The sequence below is a fragment of the Eublepharis macularius genome, chromosome 5 (genome assembly GCF_028583425.1).
Source record: "Eublepharis macularius isolate TG4126 chromosome 5, MPM_Emac_v1.0, whole genome shotgun sequence".
Taxonomy (NCBI): domain Eukaryota; kingdom Metazoa; phylum Chordata; class Lepidosauria; order Squamata; family Eublepharidae; genus Eublepharis; species Eublepharis macularius.
This window is the reverse complement of record NC_072794.1, coordinates 9,932,404-9,956,134: the sequence shown is the minus strand read 5'-3', so window position 1 is coordinate 9,956,134 and position 23,731 is coordinate 9,932,404. Positions and strand designations below refer to the sequence as shown.

The 23,731-nt window shown below is 47.4% G+C and overlaps 1 protein-coding gene across 2 annotated transcripts; it reads left to right on the top strand.

Moving 5' to 3' along the window:
• Nucleotides 1–5,095: 5,095 nt before the first annotated feature.
• Nucleotides 5,096–23,731, top strand: MBD3 (methyl-CpG binding domain protein 3). 2 transcript variants are annotated; one of them, XM_054981684.1, is made up of 7 exons: nt 5,096–5,455; nt 9,995–10,154; nt 13,002–13,139; nt 14,886–14,976; nt 16,951–17,128; nt 19,442–19,646; nt 21,828–23,731. In XM_054981684.1, exons 1-6 carry the CDS (start codon nt 5,442–5,444, stop codon nt 19,629–19,631), a joined length of 771 nt encoding a protein of 256 aa, XP_054837659.1. In that variant the 5' UTR covers nt 5,096–5,441; the 3' UTR covers nt 19,632–19,646; nt 21,828–23,731. The 2 variants fall into 2 exon arrangements, with proteins under 2 accessions (XP_054837659.1, XP_054837658.1); XM_054981683.1 differs by having other exon boundaries at nt 5,096–5,551.

The following is a 23,731-nucleotide window of genomic DNA, read 5'->3' as shown; positions in this document are numbered from 1 at the left end:
AAGGGAGGGATAAGAATGGAGAATTCGGAACTAGAGGAGGTAATTTTGCAAGAGGATAAAAAGGAAATCTCTAAGACTTACAAAGTGTTGCTAAAATGGTTTACAGAAGATGAGACAGTAAAAGTTCAAATGGTGAAGTGGGCAATAAACTTTAATAAAGAGATAACAATGGAGACGTGGGAATACTTGTGGAAAAATACATTGAAGATCACAACATGCACCAATATTAAAGAGAATGTCTACAAAATGATTTATCGTTGGTATTTGACACCAAAGAAAATTGCGCTAGGGAATTCGAATATGTCTAATAAATGCTGGAAATGTAAAAAGCATGAAGGATCTTTGTATCACATGTGGTGGACTTGTGAGGTAGCTAAGCAGTACTGGGGGGAAATAATAGAAGTAATAAGTGAGATTTTACAATTTCAAGTTAATAAGAACCCAGAACTGCTGCTACTGAACTTGGGAATGGAAGATATTCCAGCACAATACAGGACATTGTTATTTTACATGACAACAGCGGCTAGACTTTTATATGCGCAAAAATGGAAAGTACAAGAAGTGCCAACTATTGAGGACTGGATTTATAAATTGCTGTACATGGCGGAAATGGACAAAATGACAAGGAAACTGAGAGATCTCGATCCAGGACAGTTTAACATGGATTGGGAGAAGCTGAAACAATATCTGGAGAAAAAATGGGAGGTGGGAGGAGAACTGTGGCAGTTTGAAAATTACTGAAATACAATAAAAGAAGAGAGAAGTGACTTTACCAGGGGGAGGGAATTTAAACAAGAAGTTCTAAGCAATTATTTTATTTGATTACCATATATAGTATTAAACAATAGAGGTGTTAGTATAAGAATTATAAGGATATAAGTTAACCAAATATATTTCTGGCAGATAACTGTATAATAGATAAATTATATTTTAAATAGATTGAATATAAGAAACGTGGAAAAGGGAAAGAAGTATATAGTAACACATAGAATATAAGTTAAATTGATTGATTTATATTGAATGTATACAGTGTTATAGAAGCATTTAGAAGTATGTGGAGTATGGGTCAAATTGGTTGACCCATATTGATGAGAATAGAGTGATTAAGTAAGAGAATAGTAAATGGATAAAATGTTATATTATTAAAGAATATATGCTAGGAATGTAATAGCTAGCCTTATAAGGTAAAAGGGGAAGGGGATAAAGGTAGCACTGTGTTATAATATAATATATAAGCTTAGAAGAGAATGAAAGTGTAGGTTTAATAGTATAAAGTAAGTTTGAAATGAGTAAGAAAAAAGATAGACAAGGGGTTGGAAAACTGTTGAAAGTCAACAAAAGGGGGGGAAAGGGAGGGGGTTAGAATTGAAACTATTTAAAGGGAAATGATTGTATTGAATATTTACATAATTTCTAATCCAATAAAAATTTAAAAAAAAAAGAAATTGTTCAAGATTTTCTGTTCCTTGGCTCAATCATCAACCAAATGGGAGACTGCAACCAAGAAATCGGAAGGAGACTGGGACTTGGAAGAGCAGCTTTGAGAGAACTAGAAAAGATCCTTAAAGATGTCTCTCTGGGGACCAAGATCAAAAGTATCCAAATGATGCTATTTCCCATTACGATGTATGGATGTGAAAGCAGGACAATGAAGAAAGCTGACAGGAGAGAAAACGGATTAATTTGAAATGTATTGAAGGAGAGTTTTGTGGATACCATAGAGCCAAAACAGACAAAATAGACAGCCGAAAAGACAAATAAGTGGGTTCTAGATCAAATCAAGCCGGAATTCTCTCTAGAAGCTAAAATGAGAAAACTGAGGCTATCATACTGTGGTCACATGAGAAGACAAGATTCTCTGGAAGAGTCAATAATGCTAGGAAAAGTAGAAGGCAGTACGAAAAGAGGAAAACCTAAAATGACTCAGTAAAATGGATTGACTGAGTAACAGAAGCCATGTCCTCCAGTTTGCAAGATCTGAGCAAGGCTGTTAAGTATAGGACGTTTTGGAGGTCTTTCATTCATAGGGTTGCCATGGGTCGGAGGCAACTTGACTGCACATTACATACAAACACCACCTCTCATAAGAGTCATCCAAAAACTCTGAACTACAATTTACTGGACCATTATAACGGCTTTTTGGAAGTAGACAGTCTCTGAACATGGAAGCTCTGTTTAGCTACCATGGCCAGTTGCTGTTAACGCATGCCAGTGCCATGGACTTCCCAGTTCTCAGGAAGTTTCAGGGATGTTGCTAAGGAATACCTTCCCTCCCTCCTTAAGTTATGAGATGGGTTCTAAGATGTACTTAAACAGCAACCAGGCAGCAGCTGAAAATCAGTTTTCCTCCTCTCACTGCTGAGGAATGTGTGCCTGTGTGGAAAGGGTCATAGTGTCAACTGATGCCAAGGTGAGTCTGGTACTCACATGGTCCAAGGTGAGTCTGGTACTCTTTGTTACCTCATGGAGGAAGAAAATGCCTAAAGCCGAGATGGGGTGCAGGGGGGGGGCACGCAGCTTTTCTCTGTAATCAGGTGAAATAGGGTGGCAAGATTGTGCAGTGCAAGTGTTTAAGGAGATGGGGAGTATCTAGTATCTGTTGGCCTCCTATACCTTTAAAAAAGTATATAATTGGGAGGGGCTCTATGCCAGAACCTCCAACTAAAAGGTGACCATGCTAATATCACTCCTTGAATGGAAGGAGCTATTTGAAAAATGGAGGGGGCCATATGCCATGGGGAGGTGATTAGAAGAGGGGTGCCTGTACCAAGTTGTGGGAATGTCGTCATTTTAACACAGCAAAAGTAATAGTCGTGCCCAGTTTAGGGTAACTGTGGGTGCATACACACACCCCAGAATGGAAGCATCAATCTGGATTGGGGTGGGTGGGAAAACATGTCAGGCTATGTGGATACCAAGGGAAAGAGAGAAGAAATAATTTCCTTGTATTCGTGCAGGATGATTCCTGAAAGGGGAGCGTTAGTAGTCCATTCTGCAGAGTAGCACCTGTTGTAATTCTGTCTGATTGCGAAGTACAAAACATAGTGGGCCAGTTTATTCCCGACCTGGCTGTGTGGAAGGGGTGATTTAAGATTTTTTCTCCCACTCTGCTATAAATTAGGGAAGGGGGATATGGTTGGCCACTGCCTTCTAATTGCTGCCCCCTCCTCCCCCTTCTTGGCCGACTGCTGTGGGGCGGGGCTTGGGTCGAGGGGGCGGGGGTCGCGTGCTCTGGGACCACGTGGCGGTTCCTCTGTTGCCTGGGGGAGGAAGAGGAAGATGGCCAAGGCGGCAGGGGGAAGTGGGGGGCAGAGAGGGGGACCGCGCTGCCCTCCTTTGGGGTAAGCTAAAATGAATGGGGGGGGAACTATTGTAAAGTTGCATGCTTGTGGGGAGTGTGGCTGGGGCCGCAGACAATGGGTCAAGGGGGAGGGTCAGTGGGTCATGCTTGTTGGGGAGGGGGCGGTTGAGCAGGGCGTCCTGGGAAAGTGGGAAGGGAGTCAGGGAAAGGGTTGCTTGGGTCAGAGGGGGTCAGTTGGGGCGGGGGCGTCCAAGAAGATGGCCCCAGAGGGAAACTAAGAGGGATCAGGGTCTTGTGCGTTTGGGGGTTGCGATGGAGAGAGCATGGGGGCCATTGGAGAGAGTCTAGGGGAGGAAGATCTGCGAGTTGGGGGGCTCGGGAGAGCTTGGGGGTGCAGGGGACAAGGGAAGCCTGAAAGTAAAGCAGGGTCTCTTCGCCCCCAGGGGTCGTGTGTGACCTGTGGGGCAACAAGAGATGTTGGGGGGGCGTCCTGCGTCCTAAGGAGGAGCAGAAAATGGGGCACGCAATGTAGGGAAGGAGTTTGGGGTGGGGGCAAGGGTGAGTTGAGGTAAGGAAGTGCAGCTGGGGGGAGGACCACCCAAGGCTGTTCTCAAACTTGGGTGGGGGCCTCTTTGGGTAGGCTTTTATTTTTTAATAGACTTCGAATAGAAGTAGATGGTCGCCCAAGCTTTGCTGGGGTGGTTGGAGGAGGTGGATAATAGGAGGGCGGAGGAGAGAAAAGGAGAATTAGGAGGTGTCTGCGGTTGGGGCACGTAGGGGGCGGTCTATGGGGCTGGGTGGGAAACTGGCCTGCTTAAAAGGTGGGGGGAGATAAAGGGGCGAGTAGAGCTTGGGGGTAAGGGTAAGGGGGGTCTATGCGGGACGCAGAAATGGGGGCAAAATGTGGGGGAGAAGCTGATAGGAGGGGACGTGTGGGTCTGTTAGTTTATGGGGCAGAGGCTGTGGGATCTGGCTAAGGAGCTGCATTGAAGGCGGGGGGGGGGGTGGATTAAGTGATGCAGGGAGATCCTTAGGGGCGGTTGTGGAGCTGTGCTGTGAGGGGAGTGGGTGAGGGCAGAGACAGTGGTAATAGAGGGAGGTGTGAGGAATTGAGGGTTTGGGGCAAAACTGGGGCAAGAAGGATGGCAGAAACCTTGATATATGGAAATGGGCTATGTGGGGATGGAGGTAACAACTGTGGAGAGACCGGGGGGGGGGGGAGAGAATTGTAGCAAGGGAATCACTTTTGCGAAGTAAGGGGCAATGGAGGGGGGCTAAAAGTAGGAGAGTAAGTAAGAGGGCACATTCAGTGACAATATGATTTGAGGTGCAGCCTCAGGTTTATGAGGTGCCCAGAGAGGCAGAGTGTGAGTACGAGCGAGGGGCGTGTTTGGGTGCGTTCAGACGTTCAGTCTTGCGCACGTGCTCAAGGCTGTAAGGGGGAAGGCAGGTGTGTGTTATGAGTCACGTGTCTGTTGCGAGACCAGTTTTTTTTCCCGCACAGGAGGGGGGACTATGTTTTGTACACAGGCGGAAGGACACCGGGTCGAAGTACTCGCTCCCCCTCCCTTAATTTGGCGGGAGGGGAAGTTAGCCTCTTTTTTTTTTCTCCTAAGCGCGCTAACCAACGGCTGCCCCAGCGCGCGTCCGCTCTACCGTCTGAGGGGGAGGTGCGCGCGCGCGCGAGCTGAACAGCCGAGGAAGTGCGTGCTGTGAGGGCGGGGGTTTGTTGAGAAGGAGACTTGAATAGCTTTGTGGTAGAGGGAGGGGAGCTCTCTGCTGAGAACAGCAGGAGAGAGGCGGCGGGGCGGGTAAAAGGAACAGCGCCCCCTGCTGCAGGAAGAGGGAGGACGAGGTGAACTGCTCGCTGGAAGGAAGAGCCGACGCGACGTTCCAGTCCTAGCCGAGGGAGGCGCTCGGGAACAGCCGGGCCTTGGCAGGCAGCAGCAGTGAGAGCTCGCTAGCCAGGAAGCTCACCCGCTAGCCACCCACCGGAGGTGGCAATCAGCCTGCCCGCTAGCCAGGAGCGCCAGCCAGCCAGCCAGCCACCGCAGCCCTGGCTGCAAGAGACCTTGGACCCAGCAGGCAGGCCGGAGGAGGCGGCGGCTGGAGCGAACCGGAGCCAGGCCCTGGGGAAGCGATGGATAGGAAGAGGTGGGAGTGCTGTGCTCTCCCCCAGGGATGGAAAAGGGAAGAAGTGACCAGGAAATCGGGGCTCTCCGCTGGCAAGAGCGATGTCTATTATTATAGGTGAATGTGCCGAGGAGGGAGGAAGGAAGGCGGCATGGGGTGGAGGGGGGGGCCCGCTGCAGCCTGCCCTGGCTCTGCCCTTGCTTTGCACACACTTGCATACACACGCCTGCGCACACTGCAGCCTCGTTGCCAAAGAGGGGGGAGCTGCACATCATTGCATGCGGTGGCGGCGGGGTGGGGGGGACTCTTTTCTTTCTGCATTGCAGCTGCTGATTATAGCAGGCACTGGCTTTCTTGCAGGAGGGGGGTATGGATTATGTCCTGGGAACTGCCTGTAGATAATGTGTGGCCAGGGGCTGTCGGCATCATTCTTTCTGCTTGCTTGCTTCTATAGTAGGGCTCTTTGAATTGTTGTCGGGGGGGGGGGATGTATTGGGGGAGGGGAGTGTAAGAAATGCAGAGATCCCTTTTCTAACATCTGCTGCCAGAGAAAAATGGAATCATACGGGGGAGGCTGTTGTACATGGCTTGCTTTTCTCCAGGGCTTGAGGGGAGGGTGTCAGACTGCAAGCTACATTCCTGTTGCTTCCTGTGGTCCACTGCCCTTCTGGGGTACAGTTGAATTGTTTGCACTCGGGTGGGGGCAAGTTTTGGGTTGCTGCAAATATGAAGGTTGGCAACTCATTCAGTCGCTGAAGGATCAGACAGCTGGCTGGTTCACTTGTAGACAGCACCGCCTTTGTATGTGTGGAGGGGTGTTATTCTTGCTGGGGAGGGGCCGGTCTTTATTGGCTGCCCTATCTGAGTAATGATTGCTTCGGAGCTGCCCCATAGCAAGGCTGTTTAGGGTGGGGGTGGATTGCATGCAGGCTTGGGGAAGGTGTCTGTTTTTGCTACATAGAGTGGGCAGCATTCCCCCCCCCCCACACACACACTACATTGGGGATGGGAATTGAAGACTATAGCCCCATTGTGTAGGGTGCTGTGGGTTTGGGGAGGGAGGCGCTCTGGATAGCAACTAACTGGCAGGCATATGCGGGCGACATCCCTTTCTGAGAGCTTAGTTCAGCTTATCTGGAAGCTGTGGTTGGAAGCTGCGCCCCAAGTACGGAGTGCATGGGCAGTGCAGATTGTGAACTTGGGGGAACGCACCCCTTCCCCCCCACACGCACACTTTGAATGAGCATGTGGAGTGACTGCTGCTGTTATGGGAAAAGGTGAGGTATTAAGCGTTAAACAAATACATTTCCTTGAAGGAGGTTAAATTGCCATTTATTTATTTTCTGCTGATTGCTGCTTTGACTCATGGTGAGGGGCATAGCAGAATACCAGTCTAGAAGGCACACATGTGTGCACACATGTGAGTACCCAGAGGAGACAGTGTTTGCGTGGCTGCTGTGAGTGAGGGGACACCGCCATCACCGAAGGCCTGGCTGCCTAGGCCCTACCGGGAAGGCGCTTTAGAATTCTATCCCTTCTCACGCACACATACCACTAACAGTGCCAGGCAGGTGGGGCTGCTGCGGAGAGGGTTTTGTGTGTTTGGATGATGAAGTGGCACAAGCTGATCTTTGGGGCAGGGGCACAGTTGTCTCCTGTGAGTGATGCTGCTGTATCAGACTGATTAGGCGTGGCAGCTCTTGCTTACTTAACCAGAAAACATTGTGGGGTTCAACACATGACAGGATCCAGCCAACTGCTGTAAAATGCCATATGGTCAAACTCAGCAGTGTGTGTGTGTGTTTCATTAAAGCAGGTTAATCCATGCCCGTTATATAAGTAGCTGTTTTCTACCGTGTCTAGACAGTGACCTCCTAAAATCAGTCCTGTTTGCCTCTTTGCAGAGAGGGACAGGTTCTCTGAAACTCTGTTGAAGCCCTTTTAATTGGGAGAAAGTAAAGCGTTTTTTAAATCCCCAGCGTGATCATCTAGGCACATACTAATGCTGGCTTGAAAAGAAAAGGAAGGTGCTTGTGCCTATAAAACTGAAACCTCCCTCCCCCTATTGGAGATTTTACTTAGGATCCGATACATTTGAATCCCTGAAAGTAGAAAGAAAGGACTCCTCTTCCTCATCAGAAATGGGCCTGATGTCCTACCTTGAAGGTTGCTAGGTAGATACAGGGAAGTTTCAGTTCAACTGTGAAGGGGCCTCCCCCGTTCTAATTTCGGCTCATAGCACTTTGTCCGTGCCATCATCAGGTTTTCTCTCTTTTTCCTCGCTTCATGTTCCCACTTCAGAAGCCTACCTCGCAGGGTTGTAGGATCTCTTTGGAAAAGCTATATATACCTCTGTTGTTCTCATGCTTTTTCAAAGAGCCAGACTAGACATTTATGGCTGTTTTGTTTTACATGATCCAGGGGAGGCCTGCCCATGACCCAGAGGTACACCCCAGAATCCTTGGTAACTTGCACTGTTTCTAAACTGGATTGCAGACATTTTCACCTGCTTTGTCCCTGTCTTTTCAAAATAGCGCGAAGCAGATGAAAAGTTTGCACGCGTCTGTTATGGGTGATATGTAGGTCTTGGAGGGTGGGTGAGCTTTCACTCTCTGTCTCGCTCTTTCTTTTAAGCTTTCCACGCTCTCCTAATTCGGAAGAGAGGAGGCAGTGGAGAGGCTGGCTTAATCAGGAACGGGCTAAGTTTGCAAGTCCTCTCAGAACATAAAGGAACAAAGAGAGAGCTTGCCTGCTGCTGAGTGGACATCTGGAGGCGGGTCTTGCCAGTGTGAATAGGCTGTGGTGCATTCATCTTCACCTCCTCCCCCTACCCTGCCTGTGAATTATATCCCTGGACACTTTTTAAATAAAGGTGGAAAAGAAATGCGGGATTGTTGTAGAAACCCACAGCACACACAGTCCTTTTAAGATGGGCAAGCATGGAAAATCGTTTCACTGCTCTGCAGCTGCTTATAGCTTTAGTCTGTAGGAAACAAAGGCAGAGGAACCTTTTTTGGAAAAAATGTAAAGGCATTAGGACCCACAACCAATTCTTTCTGAGCTGATGGAATAGGAGCCTTGCTTGGAGAGGGATAGCAGTGGATTTGTGAAGCTTTTGAACAAAGTGCTGCAGCATGGCTGGAGTTCCCAGTGGGTGCATGGGTGTCCATGTCACTGGCTTTCGCTATGCACGTTTCCTTTGGGCCGTGTATCCACTTTCAAAACAGCCCCAAACACAGCACAAAGCAAAACTGGGATGGTTAGTTTGGGATGGTGTTTGACAAAGAAAGCTACAAAGGTTACTTCTGCCTGGAACAGAGGGCCTGACTTGAACATTTACAGCACTGATGGGAGCTCGGATGAAGGCTGGCCAAGAACTGGCTGTGTCCCGATCCATGTTTACCCACCTGATGCCTTCTGCAGACTTGTGCATGGAGCATTCTGGTCTCCAGTTACACATGATTCCTCCATCCGAGTAGCGCTGGACTTCTTTTCCCAGACAGGTGACTTGTTCCTCAGGTGTGGTTGTGCTCAGGTACAGCTGTGGTAACCGTTCATCTTTTTCTGGAGGCTGCAGTGTGAGGGCTCAGCTCCACCTGCCTTCTTGTGTCTTACCTGGCTGAGCTTTCCAAAGGTGTCTTTTATGGAGCCCCTGCATAAAAGACCTTGATCTTCATTGCTCCATTCTGTTTTGCTTTGTATTTGTCAAGTGGTAAGCAAGCAAGATTAGTTTCTCTCCCATTGTTGGTGATCTTATAGAATTTGTTGGGTTGTCTTGTGTTTTTGATTTGATACTTTTAACACTATTGGTTTGTAACAGTGCTTCTAGGTACCAATAGCTGTGTTAAGAGCTCAGCAGGCAAGGGAAAGTGGGGTCCAAATATTAGGAAACAGAACCATGAATGGGCAGAAAGAACTTGCAGTGCAGGCTTGCCAGAGATACATAGCCCAAGCAGGTTAAATGCTGTATATCTAACAGCCCACTTTAAAGAGCATGCACAGCTTCGTGCAAGTAAGTCTTTCTGGCCTCAACTTTGCATTTAAAGTGAGCCAAGAGGCTGCAAAGCTGGCCCTGATGCTGGCAGGTTCCTTCTCGTCGCCAGCCAGCCTGAAGGACGACGTGGCATGATTGAAGCAAGGTACTGGCAGATCATGGCTTTTCTCTTGAACATCTTGCCTGGAAACTAGATAAGAATCACTCTCCCAAGGTCTCTGCCCTTCCACCTCCTTGTCTACAGATCAAGGGTCTGTTTGTGCTTCCCTTCTGAAAGAGCAGTCGCCTAACTACCATTGAAAGTTCTGGGGTGGATCAACTTTTCCCTTGGTAGAGTTGACACTGCAGAGCAGACTCCACTTCACTTGGGTGCCTCTCGAGGCAAAAGGGCTCTTCTTCTGGATTGAGCTGCTTCTGCTTGAGGAGTGTGAGGCTCGCATGTTCCTGGAGCAACTGGCTGCATTTGGTTTCTGTAAACTGAAATGGTATGCAGGCCGAAGTTCCAGAGGTTTAATTCTCTCTCTCCCCCCCTTTTCTATTCCACACCGTGTCCTCTTCCAAATCAGCCCAAGTGGGAAGAAATTCCGGAGCAAGCCACAGCTGGCTCGCTATTTGGGAAGCTCCATGGATCTGAGCAGCTTCGATTTCCGGACGGGAAAGATGCTTATGAGCAAGATGAACAAGAACCGGCAGCGGATGCGTTACGACTGTTCCAGCCAAGCTAAGGTGAGAGTGTGTGGCAGGTGGGCTTTGTTGCTGCTGTGGCGAGTCTCTTCTGTGTAAGAAATTTCTGCCATCTGCTAGGCTAGGGATGTATAAATATGTGTGGGGGGGTCCCTGTTTCTTTTTTATTTTGATCCACCTGATTTCTCTTGCAACATTCCCACCTTTGTTTTCTTTGTTATATGTAATTGATTTAAAAACTGCCCTATGTCTGGAAAATTTTGTTCAGATCAGGAAGGAAGCAACTAAAGTTTCATCCTGAATGGGTCGACACCTTAAACAACTTTTGGATTTTATTTTTATTTATTTCTGTATTTATACTCCACTTTTCTCCCCCAGTGGGTATCCAAAGTGGCTTACAATCTTCTTTCCATCTCCACTTTATTCCCACAACCACCACCCTGTGAGGTAGGTTAGGTTGAGCGGCTCAGGTCACATAGCAAACTCCTGTGCAAGAGTGGGAATTCAAACCTGGGTCTCCCTAGTCTAACCACTACATCCAGCTGGTTAAATCAAACCAGATTGTCCGAGCAGTTGGGTTATACATTCCTACTGTGGTTTCTCTTTCAGAGCATTGCTGTGGTTTTGTGAAAATAATAAAATTTGCTCCTGGGGCAGGAATCACGTTTTAGATTTGTGCTGAAAGTTCCAACAAAAGTTTTCTCTGTGATGTGAAGTGCCTTTAAAGAGGCCTCAGGAGTCAAGACCTTACTGCGGTCATTTATGAGCCACCCTGCTTGGTTAGACTAAAGGCCCCTTTAATCCAGCACCCTGGATTAAGGCCAACCAAATGCCCCAGAAGGCATTACAAGTAAGGCAAGCTGGCCCAAAATGCCCCCATTACAAGTATTCAGAGGTAGACTACCTCTGAACGTGTGTTAATCACATTCAGGCTAGACTACTGAAATGCCCTGAACAAGGGGATGCCTCTTGGAGACAATTTCAGGTAGAAGAATCAGCTACAAGCTAAGTGACTGACTGTAACAACCTAAGGAATGAATCCTTTGCATTTTGAGACATTTTCACTTGCAGGCCCAATTCCAGGCGCAGGTCATTACTTTTAAGCAGTTTGGGATCAGGCTGCTGAAGAGGGGCAGTGCCTACTCCCAAATGAGCCAGCCAGTCAACTGAGTACCAGTCATCCCCTCTCGGTTTGCCCCCTTTATGCAAAATGAGGTAGGCGGCTACCAGGGACAATCCTTCTCTGTTGTGTGGCATCACTGCTTTGATCCACCCTCTCTTGTTGAGAGTATAGTGGTTGGGGTGATAGACTAGGAGTATACAGATGTGGATTCAAGCCTGCACTCCCTCGTGGAAGCTTGCTGGGTGACTCTGGGCCAGTTCTCACTCAGCCTACCTCACAGGACAGTTTTGATGATAAAATGGAGGAAGGGTGAAGTGTGAACTTCTTATACCTTCTGCATCTTTATTTTATTTTATACCTCCCCCTCCCCCCACCTTCCCTGGCTTGTGAAATTGATAAACCCTGCTGACTTTAAGATTATTTTTGGACTGAGCTCTTATTACAGATACGCACATAAAATAAATTTACCTGTTCATCATCTAGTAAAATGCTTGCCGTCGCAGCTGACAGATGTGTGCAGAAGGAAGGCTTATGTGTTGCTTGAAGGGGGCATTGGATTTTCTCCTCAGCACAGCATTGTTCCAAACTGGAGGAGTGAATGGCAGCAATTCATTTATTAATACGTGTCATTTCCTGTGTAAAGCTTGTGCTCACATGCCTGGTCGCTTCCTTTCTGCTTTGTCCTCAGTGTTCTCCTGTGAGGTAGGCCAGACCAGACTAGGCTGAGAGAGAGAGAGTAGGCTAAGATCCTCTCATGAGCTTTATGGCTGAGTGGGATCCAAATCCAGGTATCCTTGGTTAAAGTCTGGCATTTGTAGCTATCGCCAAATATAAGTTTAAATGGCACAGAGCATAATTAACTTGTGGAACACATATTAGTTAGCTCCTGGAACTTGCTGCTGCTATATGTTAGAATGACAGCTCACTTAGATGGCTTGAGAAGGGGGTTAGACAAATTCATGGAACAGAGTCCATTAATTGCTGTTAGCCACAAGGGTTAATGGAACCTCCATTCTCAGAGACAGTATACCTTTGAATGGCAGTTGTAGCTTTGGCATCTGTGTCCTGTTCGTAGGCCTCCTTGAAGCTACCGTGGGGAATCTGGATCCTGGCCTAGATGGGCCTTTAGTCTGATCCGAGTGGGTTCTTCTGATGTTACATGGATTAGTAGGGTGGGGGCGTGACCGTCCTTTGGTGTCCCCAGCCTTTAAGGCCCATGCCACCTTCTCTCTTTGTAACCTGCTTGTGGCTGAGATTCTGGCTTATATCAGTGCATGATGGAATTTTGGAAAAGTGACAAGAGCATGGCATGTGAAACTGTTTGTACTGTAAACACAAGCAAGCATCTTGGAGCATGTTAAAAGAATAGCACATTTTTATTCTCACATAACCTTCCATGGACTTTGGCCTGCCTAATCCAATAGGGCAAGCAGAGGGGTATCCTTCAGCTGTCTTGCAGCAGGTCTCAGTTGGGTGTTTTTAACTGCATGTGTATTGGGACTGTGTGTATTTTGATAATACTGTGTGTTGCACCGATGCTGGAAGAGCATTTTTCAGTGCATGAAAATAAATGAATATGCTCAGGGCAGCTAATCAAAGTTGTGTTGCTGTGAAATGGAGGATGGGCCTGGCCCTTGCTTCCAGGGCTGCTAGAAATAAAGACCAAAGGATTGCCGTAAGGATGTCAAATGGCAGGGTATCTCTCAGTAGAGTTCTAATCCCGCCTTCCTTCAGTTTGTTTCTTGGTTTCTCCCACTTTCCTTTAGGGTAAACCTGATTTGAACACAGCACTCCCCGTCCGACAGACAGCTTCAATCTTCAAACAGCCAGTCACCAAGATCACTAACCACCCTAGTAATAAAGTGAAGACAGACCCGCAAAAAGCAGTTGACCAACCTCGGCAGGTAAAGTTGTAGGGTTTGTTTAAATGTTTAGGTGGGTTGGTTTCCTTCACAGAATCACAACGTTGGAAGGGGCCATACAGACCTTCTAGTCCAACCTCCTGCCCAATGCAGGATGAGCCTAAAGCATCTCTGACAAATATTCATCCAGCCTCTTCTTGAAAACTGCCAGTGAGGGGGAGCTCACCACCTCCCTAGGCAGCTGAGTCCACCTTTGAACTACTCTGACCATGAAAAAGCTTTTCCTAATATCCAGCCAGTACCTTTCTGTATGTAATTTAAGCCCATTGTTTTGAGTCCCATGCTTTGCTGCCAACTGGAACAGCTCCTTGCCCTCCTCCAAATGACAGCCTTTCAGATATTTAAGGAGAGCAGTCATGTCCCCCCTCAATCTCCTCTTCTCCAAACTAAACATTCCCAAGGCCCTCAGCCTTTCCTCGTAGGGCTCAGTCTCCAGACCCCTGATCATTCCTGTCGCTCTCTTTTGCACCCTCTCGATTTTGTCCACATCCTTTTTGAAGTGAGGCCTCCAGAACTGCACACAGAACTCCAGGTGCAGCCTGTCCAAGGCAGTATAGAGAGGGGCTATGACTTCCTGCGATTTCGATGCAATGGCCCTTTTGATACAACCCAAGACTGAGTTTGCCTTTCTTGCCACCACATCACACTGACTGCTCATATGTAGTTTACAGTCCACTCTTACTCCAAGATCTCTTGCATACACTACTATCCAGAAGTGTATCCCCCATCCTGTATTTGTGCTTCCCATTATTGTGGCCCAGATGTAACACTGCACTTATTTATGCTGAACTGCATCCTGTTCACAACCACCCACTTCTCAGGTCTTGTTGAATTTTAATTCTATCTTCTTGGGTGTTTGCCACTCCTCCCAATTTGGTATCATCAGCAAATTTAATGAGTAGCCTTTCCTTCTGCCTTTCCTCTGTGTAGCTCAGCAGTGGTGACTTTGTCTACCCAGTGAACTTCATGGCTGAGTTGGGATTTGAACCCAGTCCAAACCTAACCATCCACTATACCACACTGTTTTATATAAGAATTCTGACCTGGCATTGTTTCCAATTATAAGCAGTCAGATGTTTTCCAGAACACCTCTCCCATCCCACCTCCAGCATTTGATATTTAGAGGTACGCTGTCTCTGGACATGGACCTGGTTATCCCTCGTGGAGGGTGAGTGTGCATGTACAAACCAGCTGTTGAGAGGAACCAGCTGCTCACAGAAGCCTGTTTCCACGTATTGGCCAAAACAGATCTCCAATCCATCATGTGCTCCAGAAAGTTGGACTTCTTTGCCGTCTGAGTAAGCATCTCAGTTTTGTGGCTGTACTGCAGCCTGGGTGGAGACGAGCTACAGTCCACAGGCTATGCCTTTCTGTTCCCCAAAATAAAGAAGAGTGAAGGGTTGCTGCTAGCATTCTCACAACAGGAACCAGCATTGCTCTCTCCTTTTTTGAACAGTCTGGTTACTGTCTTCCGGTCTTTCTTCAGAGCGTGCTCACCCCACCCCAGTCCATTCAGACCAACGATCGCATTGGAATGGCGTGGCTCTCCTGTGCCTTGGGGACAAGGGTGCTCCATTCTGGGCCTTGTGGCTGAAGGATCCTTACAGTGCACCTGTCTAAAAATGTTTTAACTGTCACCTCAATTCTTTGAAGCTGCGGGTCCATTCTCTCCCTTGGTGGGGAGGGTGGGTCATGCATTAATGAGTCTTTTTTTCCCCCTTTCCCTAGCTCTTCTGGGAAAAGAAATTAAGTGGTCTTAATGCCTTTGACATTGCTGAAGAGCTGGTGAAGACGATGGATCTTCCGAAAGGTTTGCAAGGTATCCCAACTGATTGTTGTACAGTTAGTCAGTCTTAGAGCTGGAAAGGGGGTTGGGAGGGCATCCAGTCCAACCTCCTGTTCAGCACAGGAAATCCAAAGCTAGAACATGTCCAACCAATAGCTGCCCAGCTTCTTCCTGAAAACCTCCACCAAGCAAGAGCATACCACCCTCCTAAGGAACTGGCACCATTATCAAGCAGCTCTTTCTATTAGGAAGATCTTCCTGATACTTATCCAGAATCTGCCTTTTTGTACCTTAAGGCCCTTAGGCCTGATGTTGTCCTCTGGAAAAGCAGAGAACAAGTCTCTGTCCTCTTTCTTGTTTAAATGAGAGCATCCTGAATGAAAATCAAAGTGGAGCTGGGGAACTCTTTTTTCTTCATGTGATGATTATGGCTGCATTCAGGCATCACACTAAACATTGGTTAAGTACAATATTAGAATGTTGGCAAGTATGAAATAGGGATTCTCGACCTTAATTTGTACCTGGCTTGCTAACTGTGGTTTGTCATGACTTCTGAAACTGTTGATTTGTATGAGGACGGGCGTTTCAATGATTATAGAAAAAAGTTTTTTTAAAAAAAAAATCCAATGGGACTTCCAAGTAGGCATGATGGGTTATTGTTAGATTGCCCCATCAGTGTGCACTATATAGAATACCAGGAGGTCCCTGCCCCAAGGAGTCTAAAATTTGTTACAAGGGAGGGAGGTGGCGCTGGGAATAAGCAGGAAGAATGTGCGCTGCCTCCAGTCAGTTCCAGTCTGTGCCCAACAGACCAGCTCTCAAGTTTCCTTTTAGAAAATGATGATGAGAGCCAGTGTAGCTTTGATTGTCTGACTAAGACCTGAGAAACTGGGTGTAAAATCTCTGCTCATCCATGAAGCTCACGGCGAGTTAGGGTTACCTACGCGGACAATTCTTGGAGATTTAGGGGTTGTGCCTGAAAAGGAGAGGGCAATCAGTCTAGAAGGAATGTTTCTCCTACACCATATGATATACAAGATGAAATACATCCTTCAAAGCTGCCATTTTCTCCAGAGGACATAACATCCGTAGTCTGGTGATCCAGGCCCCACCTGGAGGTTGGTAACCCTGCTGGGAATCTTAGACTAGGACTGCCCCATCATACCTCACAGAGTTGTTGTGAGGGCAAAATGAAGGCGCAGAGACCCATGTGCTCCACCCTGAGCTCTCCTGAGGAAGGGCACACTGAGAATTGGAGCTGGCTAGCAGTGATGCAGACCTCATGGCAGTGAGCGCAGATGCAGGTTTTTCAGGAAAAAATTGATGTTCCATTCAGCAACCAATGGAATGGAAATATTTGGTTAGGAAAAACAGAATTAATAGAATTTGGGTTAAAAATTGTATTCAAGCAAATTCAGATCTCTGTGGAAATTTATTCTCATTGGTATCATACTTGTAAAAATTGAGAGAGTTGAGTATGTAGTTTCCTCATGTTGTGTAAATGTAAGAAAAAACCCCAAAGCAGGGAAAATGGTTAACACACTTAACAGCATAATTCTGTGTAGAGTTACTCCAGTCTAAGCCCATTGAAATCAGCTGTTCATGGGACTGCGCTGTAATTTTAGCCAAAGAACCGTGCATGATACATCATGGACGCAGTGGTCCATTCATCGGTTTCAATAGAATGTAACTTCCACAGAGGTTGTGGGAGCACCTCAGTTTCACTCGCACTCTCTGTAGCTGTCATTTGTGTTACTTGTTAGTTCCATTCAGGTGGGTAAATACAATCCACCATGTGAGAGGAGACCGAAGAATAAGAATTTTAGCTTTGGCTCTGCGGCTCAAATCAAAACCAATCTGGTGAATTCATAATGTGGGGGAGGGAACAGTTGCCCCTGTGGCTCCCAGGGCAGCCTGGAAGCTGTTAAGTGGAAGCCAGCAGATATACCGGCCATTGTTTCAGGGCGGCGAGATGGAGGCTTGCTGATCCACTTCTCTTTTGCTTAGGTGTGGGGCCTGGCTGCACCGACGAGACCCTCCTTTCCGCCATTGCCAGTGCCCTTCACACCAGCACGATGCCCATCACTGGGCAGCTTTCTGCAGCCGTTGAGAAGAACCCTGGTGTCTGGCTGAACACCTCCCAGCCCCTCTGCAAAGCCTTTATGGTGACTGACGAAGACATCAGGTATCTCAGCACGGGGAACTCTCCTCTCCCTCAATCCCACCCTTCCCCCCAGGAGATCTCCTTACAGGGCTTTCCCTTCCCTGCATTATCCGCACCGTGAGGCTAAGTTCAGCTTGGAGAGTGGAGCTGGCCTACCCATCACCTTGCGAGCTTCATGGCTAAGCGATGGTTTGAACGTGGGCCTCCCTGATGCTAGTCCAGCACTCCGCTACGCCACCTTGCCTTTCAGGGGATGACTTGACTTCTTTCCCCCCTTTGGACTCTCTGAAGAAGAGATGATGTTACACGCTGGCAGCATTTCTTCTCCCATGTGTTCTTGTGTCATTTTTTAGACCAGTCTGGTCAAGTAACCCATACTGAAGCAGACTGTTCCCCCTGCTTTCCCTCCCTCTCCTTTCTAAGATTTGGAATGTTAATCATTTAGTGAAGCAGAGGAGTCTAAAGTCTGTTTTGCTAATTCAGGACAATGAAGTTGCATCCTAAATGGATTAATATTTTTTAAAAACTCCTATCCTGCTCTTTTTGTCAGAAAGTCAGAAAACGTAAAATAGTAAAGAGTCCAGTAGCACCTTTAAGACTAACCAGCTTTATTGTAGCATAAGCCACAAGAGAGCCACAGCTCTCTTTGTCAGATGCAACTTTATTGTAGCATAAGCTTTCAAGAACCACAGCTCTCAAAAAGCTTATGCTACAATAAAGTTGGTTAGTCTTAAAGGTGCTACTGGACTCTACTATTTTGTTACTACAGACTAACACAGCTACCTCCTCTGGATCAGAAAATGTAGGTTCTGGCCCACATTTGAATCCTCACAACCCAGTGAGATAGGTCAGATGGAGAGAGAACAACTGACTCAAGGTGACCAAATGAGCTTTGTAGTTGATTAGGGATTACAATTCAGACCTTTCAGTTCACGGTCAACTCTCAGGCTGTACCACAGTGACGGCCTCCTCACCTGAAGAGGTAGAGTGGGCTGCATCTCTTGATGCTGAAGCAGGCAGTTTCCAGCATCAAAACTTCTTCCTCCTTCCATACAGGAAACTAGACCAGCAGGTAGGGTGTTTCTGCCCCCCCCCCTGGTCTTTGCTGGTTTTCAATTAGCAGGGGGGGTTGTGTGTGTGCGAAGGGGCATTCCCAAATTTGGTTCTTTAATTTGCAGTGTTGCAGTCCATTCTACCCCCTGTGTTTGTTCTGTGTTCTACGCCTTATACCAGGGCCTGTCCTTTGATAATAACATTTAAAATGCTTGGAGGAAGAGCCATTTCAGCGCACTTTTTCTCCTCCTTGGAATTAGGAGACACAATAAATGTAACAAATAATGTGGTTTGCTTAATTAAGAGAGTTGGTTGGGAGGAGCTGCATGTGACGTGCCTCTTTCAGGGCTGCCAGGTGAGTCAGATGGGAAGCAGAGACTGTCAGTGGCTCATTGTTTTCAGGACTTGCTCTTTTGTTTACTGAATGCATCTCAACAACTGATCTCCAGTTTTTACCGTCATTACAAGGTAGTTTGCAACAATTGTTAAGAATAACCATAAAACCAATCGGAACTCTGAAAGAATGTTTTTTTAAAAGCCTAGTTTTTGTTTGTGGCTATTAGCCATGGTGGCTAAATGAATGCTACCTTTAAATGTCCATTGAAACAAGACTTTAGAGGCTTTGTAGCCTGTTTGGAGGCCTTGCAGAGACATCTGTTTGGCCGCTGTCTGAAACAGGATCCCAGGTTCAAATCCTCAGTCAGCCAAAAAAAAAAAAACACCACTGCGTGACCCTGAACCAATTCCCCACTCCCCCACCCCTTGCCTGTCTATTTCACGGGGTCTTTGAGGATATAAGACAGCGGTGAGCATTCCACATGTTTCCCAGAGCTCCTTTGGTACCAGGCAGAGGATAATGGAGAGAACATCCCATAACTGGGATGCTACAACAGGAAAGTCCCACCCACTTTGTTTCTCAGGGTCCCACGAATGAGGGCCTAGTTATGGAGGCAATGAGATGAATCATACAGATGTGTTCTGTAAGCTGTGTCCCGTTTCTTTTGCTGCAGTGGGCTTTCTTTCCCCTTTTGCATTGGGGAAAAGGAGGAAAGATTTATCACTAGTGTAAATGATCCACAGTGTCTTCCACTTGGAGAGATTACCACCTGCCTCTTTGAGCTTCCTGAGATTTGCTTTGGCTGCGAGTCTCTCCCATTTCTGCTCTTTTTCCTGGCCTGTCCCTTGATACTGAGGGGCCCACAAATTTCACCACCACCCCACAGACGTAACTGCAAAGAAAGAGAGAGCACATATGTGTGTGTGGGCGTTTCTCCTGGACAGGAAACAGGAGGAGCTGGTTCAGCAGGTGCGGAAGAGGCTGGAAGAAGCACTGATGGCAGACATGCTTGCCCACGTGGAGGAGATCGCAAGGGATGGAGAAGCCCCTGCTGAGAAGCTTCAGGGAGAGGAAGATGGGGAGGACGACGAGGAAGAGGACCTGGATCACGGCCAAGAGATGGAGAGTGTATAGTCGGAGTGGCATCAGGTAGCATGCTTCAGAACTCTGTTTTGGGGAGCCTTGGGTTGCTTAGAAGCCACGTGGGGCTTTAACAGGATCAGATCAGTGATGGAGAGCAAGATTCCTTGGGCAGATTTCCTTTTAAGGGGGATGTAGACAAACTGGGCAGGGTCAGAGGAGGGCAGTGATGGTGGTTGAGGGTTTGAAAAACAAGTCTAGTGTCAGGTTCCACCATGGCAGCGGTGGAGCTCTGGGCGCAAGTATCTGCGGGAGGGGCCTTGGGCCTGAGCAGGCTTGGGATTGTCCCCTGGATAGTGGAAGGAGGGGGGTATACATCTCCCTCTCAGCCACCTACGGACCTATCCTTCTGTAGCCTCTGCTCTTCCCTCCTGCACCGTCCCTTGCCAAGTGGACTCCTCCTTCTTCCTTCTCCTCCTCCTCCACTCACTCATCCCCCCCCCCCCAAACACACCTACACAACCCACCACAAACTCTCTACTGAGGCATCTGACGAAGAGAACTGTGATTCTCGAAAGCTTATGCTACAATAAAATTGGTTAGTCTTAAAGGTGCTACTGGACTCTTTTTGATTTTGCCTTTATAGGGCTTCTTCCAACTTCCCCCTCCCTTCCTCCCAGGCTCCCTCCTATCCCTGGGCAGCCTCCCAGCCCTGGGCCGATTGCTCGAGATGCCATCCGGCTGGGGAGGCTCTCAGGTGTTCCTCCTCTCATTCCAGTTCCTGCCCTCCTGTCCTTTCTTCCGGGGTGGGGCTAGCAGGGCCTTTCCAGGTGACACGGCTTGGCCGCCTCTGCCTCTGTTTACGAGATGCCAGACTGGCCTCCTGGGTTCTGGCTGGTCCCCTGGGGTGGACATTGGGCCCGCCAGCCCACCTGGCGAGGGCACAGGGGCTTCTAGCCCGCCTGGCCAGGTATCGGCGTCCCAGGCGTGCATGTGCGCTTCTGGCCCTTCAGGGTTTGGTTTGTTTGCGCTCGCCTGGCCAGTCACGCAGGCTGGCTCCGTTTCCCCTTCACTCCCTGCCGGCTGGGGCTGAGTCGCCTCCCCTGGGCTCTGTGTGCCTGCAGCCGGGGTGCTGTCAGTCCTCAGGCAGGCGATCTGTGGCACGTCCAGGGCGCTCTGGGTGTTTGTCCCCAGACATCTAGGAAGAAATACTGAACAGTGATCTTTTAGCCAGGACCAGGATGGAGATGTGACTGCATGTGGGGAGAGCCAGGCTCTCCTTGGTTGGAGGTCTTCCTTCCAGCAGATCTAGCTGTGGGTTTCTTGCCCTGAGCAGGGCATTGGGGGCTAGGTGGCCTAGAAGGGTCTTTCCAACTCTAGGTCTCTGCCAGTCCCACTCAATTCTAACTTTTTCTTGGGGTGCACAGAGATAGTTTTTATTCCAGGGGGCCTTTTTATTGCCTGTGGAACAGCACAGAGTCTCCGCATGAGCCAAGGGTTTGCCCAGTGGTATTCCCAAGAATCCATTGCAAGCATCCCTGGGTTTTGTGGTGCCTTGAAGTGAGAGGATTTCCCTCAAAGTGGAAAACTTGTAACACCCTAGACTAACCCTTGCAAGAGCTGATCTTAATCCAACAAGGCAATGCCTGTTTTCTTGCTGAGGGAAAATCCCTTTCTTTTCCTGGGCCCGGTCCCAGTCACGTGCCCCTAGTGGAGGATGACAAGCAAGGATGTGTTAAGGACAGGCAGCAAGGGAGGCCCTCCTCCTAGCATCAGAGGTTCTTCAGAGGTATACTGCCTCTGAATATGAATGTTCCGTTCCTTGCTGTCATGTCTAAATTGTATTTGGCTGTGGCTATCCTTTTATTAACCTTATTTTCTCAAGGCCTGCTTTTGCCGATGGCTGTTGCAATGCCCCATGGCCATGAGTTTCATAAGCTGATTTGCAGATTGTTCAAAAAAGTACTTGCCTTTGTCAATCCCTGAACCCATTAGTGGCAGTCATTTTTATTTGGGGGCTAAATTTAAGCATGTTAAGTGACCGAACAGCTTCCTCGCGTTCTGCAAATGATTATCCACATTTCATGATCAGCAACTGATTTTACCGGTGGCTTGCTCTTGAGTTTGCCCCACCACCTCTTTTCTCCCTGACTTTCCTCCCTCTTTTTTTCCCGGTGGTTATGAAAATACAAGATGCTAGTCCTCCAGCTCTGAGTATTGAATCTTTTTTCTTTTTTACCTTTCTTTCAGGGAGTTTCAGCTGAGAGGTCTCACCTCATCCCTGTCTGCACAGAGGCAAGTGTATCTTCAGTCTACATTGTATACCAGCTACATTACTTGTCTGTGTGGACGTCATTGGCAACTGCTCGTGGAATGCCTTGAGAAGCCGGTGGCTCAGTAGACGCAGGATAATTTTGAAGGAGGACTTGTATGATACCCGTGTAATTTTCTCGGCCCTTTCTTTCCTTTTTCTGTCTTTTTTTTAAAAAGTATCACAAACAGGTGGGAAGGAAAAGGGGGCTCTGCAGAATGATTTTAAAAGACCCGCAAATTCCCAGATCCGCAGTACAAACTAAGCAGGCATCCTCACTAGTTTTGAACACCCTGGTTTTCTCTGTTTTATGCTCATCTGTAGCAGCAGCAGACCATGTTGAGATCTTTTCACATGTTGCAGATCTTTCTACAAAATTCTTGTGTTCTCGTGTGACTCGGTTTTTTTTTAAAAGATTTGTGTTTGTTTTTAAATCCCAGAGGGTAAACAGGTGCCTTTCTGTTTGGCGTTGGGTTGGGCTGTTTTATATACTGGAGGAAAACGAACACACTCTGGAATGCTCCATGTGCACATGGTTTTTATGGAAGTGCTGGCGTGTCGCTTTTTGTACGCCTTGGAAATACACAAGCAGAGAACAACTTTGTAGTCTAAAAGCGCAGATCAGTCGGTGTTATGAGAATAGCAGAGGGGAGGGGAAAGAGTTTTTTTCCTGCTTCTGAGCTCTCCAATTTCTGTTGTGTTGCATTGAATGGTGGGGGTGGAGGGAGATTTTCTGTTTCCCATAATAAATTTTTTTAAAAAAACCTTTAAAGAAGTGAAAAATATCTAACGCACACATGAAGAAAGAGTGGAGTTAACCAGCCCAGCAGTCACATCATACGAATCTTATCGTAGGGTGTTTTGCCATCGATGGGGGTTTGTGTGTATGAGTGGGTTTAACATTGAATACTGATGGTGTTTGTGGATATTCCCCCCTTACTCAGATCTCCCCCTCTTGAAGAAGTGAGGGATGAGGGGTTGCATGACTTTATAGTAGCCTTGAGTCTTTGTGAACATGGTTATGTACGATGGGGGGCAGGGTTAGACTAGGAATTCAAGCTGGGATGTAGTTAACTTTTCTTGCGAAATCAGCAAATCTTGAGGTGCATGCAGCACCCCAATGATTCTTGCTATTGTAAACTGGCACCTTTCTGTTTGGGGTTGAAGTGTTATGACCAAATCCTTACAAGTCATTTATTGAAATGGTTTTTTATGATGTGTTTAGAACTTTTAAAAATGGATGGGTTAAGACTTCGGGGGACAAAAGATACAAGTAGCGTGGAATTTTAACCACCTTGGTTCTGGACTGAGAATTGTTTCCCAGTGCATTTGGTAGTTAGAATCCGCCCCCCCCCCCCCAGTTTTGTTACTTGTAGTCCATCAAGTAAATTAGACCCACCCACCTTCCCGTGTTTGGTTTTATTTCCCAATGGTCAATTCCCTGTATGTATTTTTTGTAGAAAACTCTGGCAAACACACAATCCAAAGTTACAGTCTTTGTGAATTGTAAACAAAAGAAAAGATCAATTTGCACTCACTATGGGAAAGTGTAGCATTGACAATAATGTGTACACGCTTTGAGATGTGTGGGGACGCTGTTGGATTAGTTTTCTTCATGCTCTCTGATCAGCTGGGCTACAGCAGACGGGCAGTTCACTATTTTGGGAAAAACCCAGCTTCTCGCACTGCCACGTGCAGATTTTGGAGAGTTCAAGCATCCTTTGTATTCCAAACACACACTCCATTCTCTTACTGTTAATGAAAAATACTTTAGTTTGTGTTAGCATCTTAATGTACAGTTCTTGTTGGGAATACTAGTTTTGTAATAAAAAATTTTTTCATA

Excerpts from the sequence above, each read along its gene's own strand:
- MBD3 (XM_054981683.1), top strand. The coding sequence starts at position 5,442 with ATGGATAGGAAGAGGTGGGAGTGCTGTGCTCTCCCCCAGGGATGGAAA. Across the intron at positions 5,552-9,994 it reads AGCGATGTCTATTATTATAG|CCCAAGTGGGAAGAAATTCC; the intron begins GTGAATGTGCCG and ends CTTCCAAATCAG. Across the intron at positions 14,977-16,950 it reads TCTTCCGAAAGGTTTGCAAG|GTGTGGGGCCTGGCTGCACC; the intron begins GTATCCCAACTG and ends TCTTTTGCTTAG.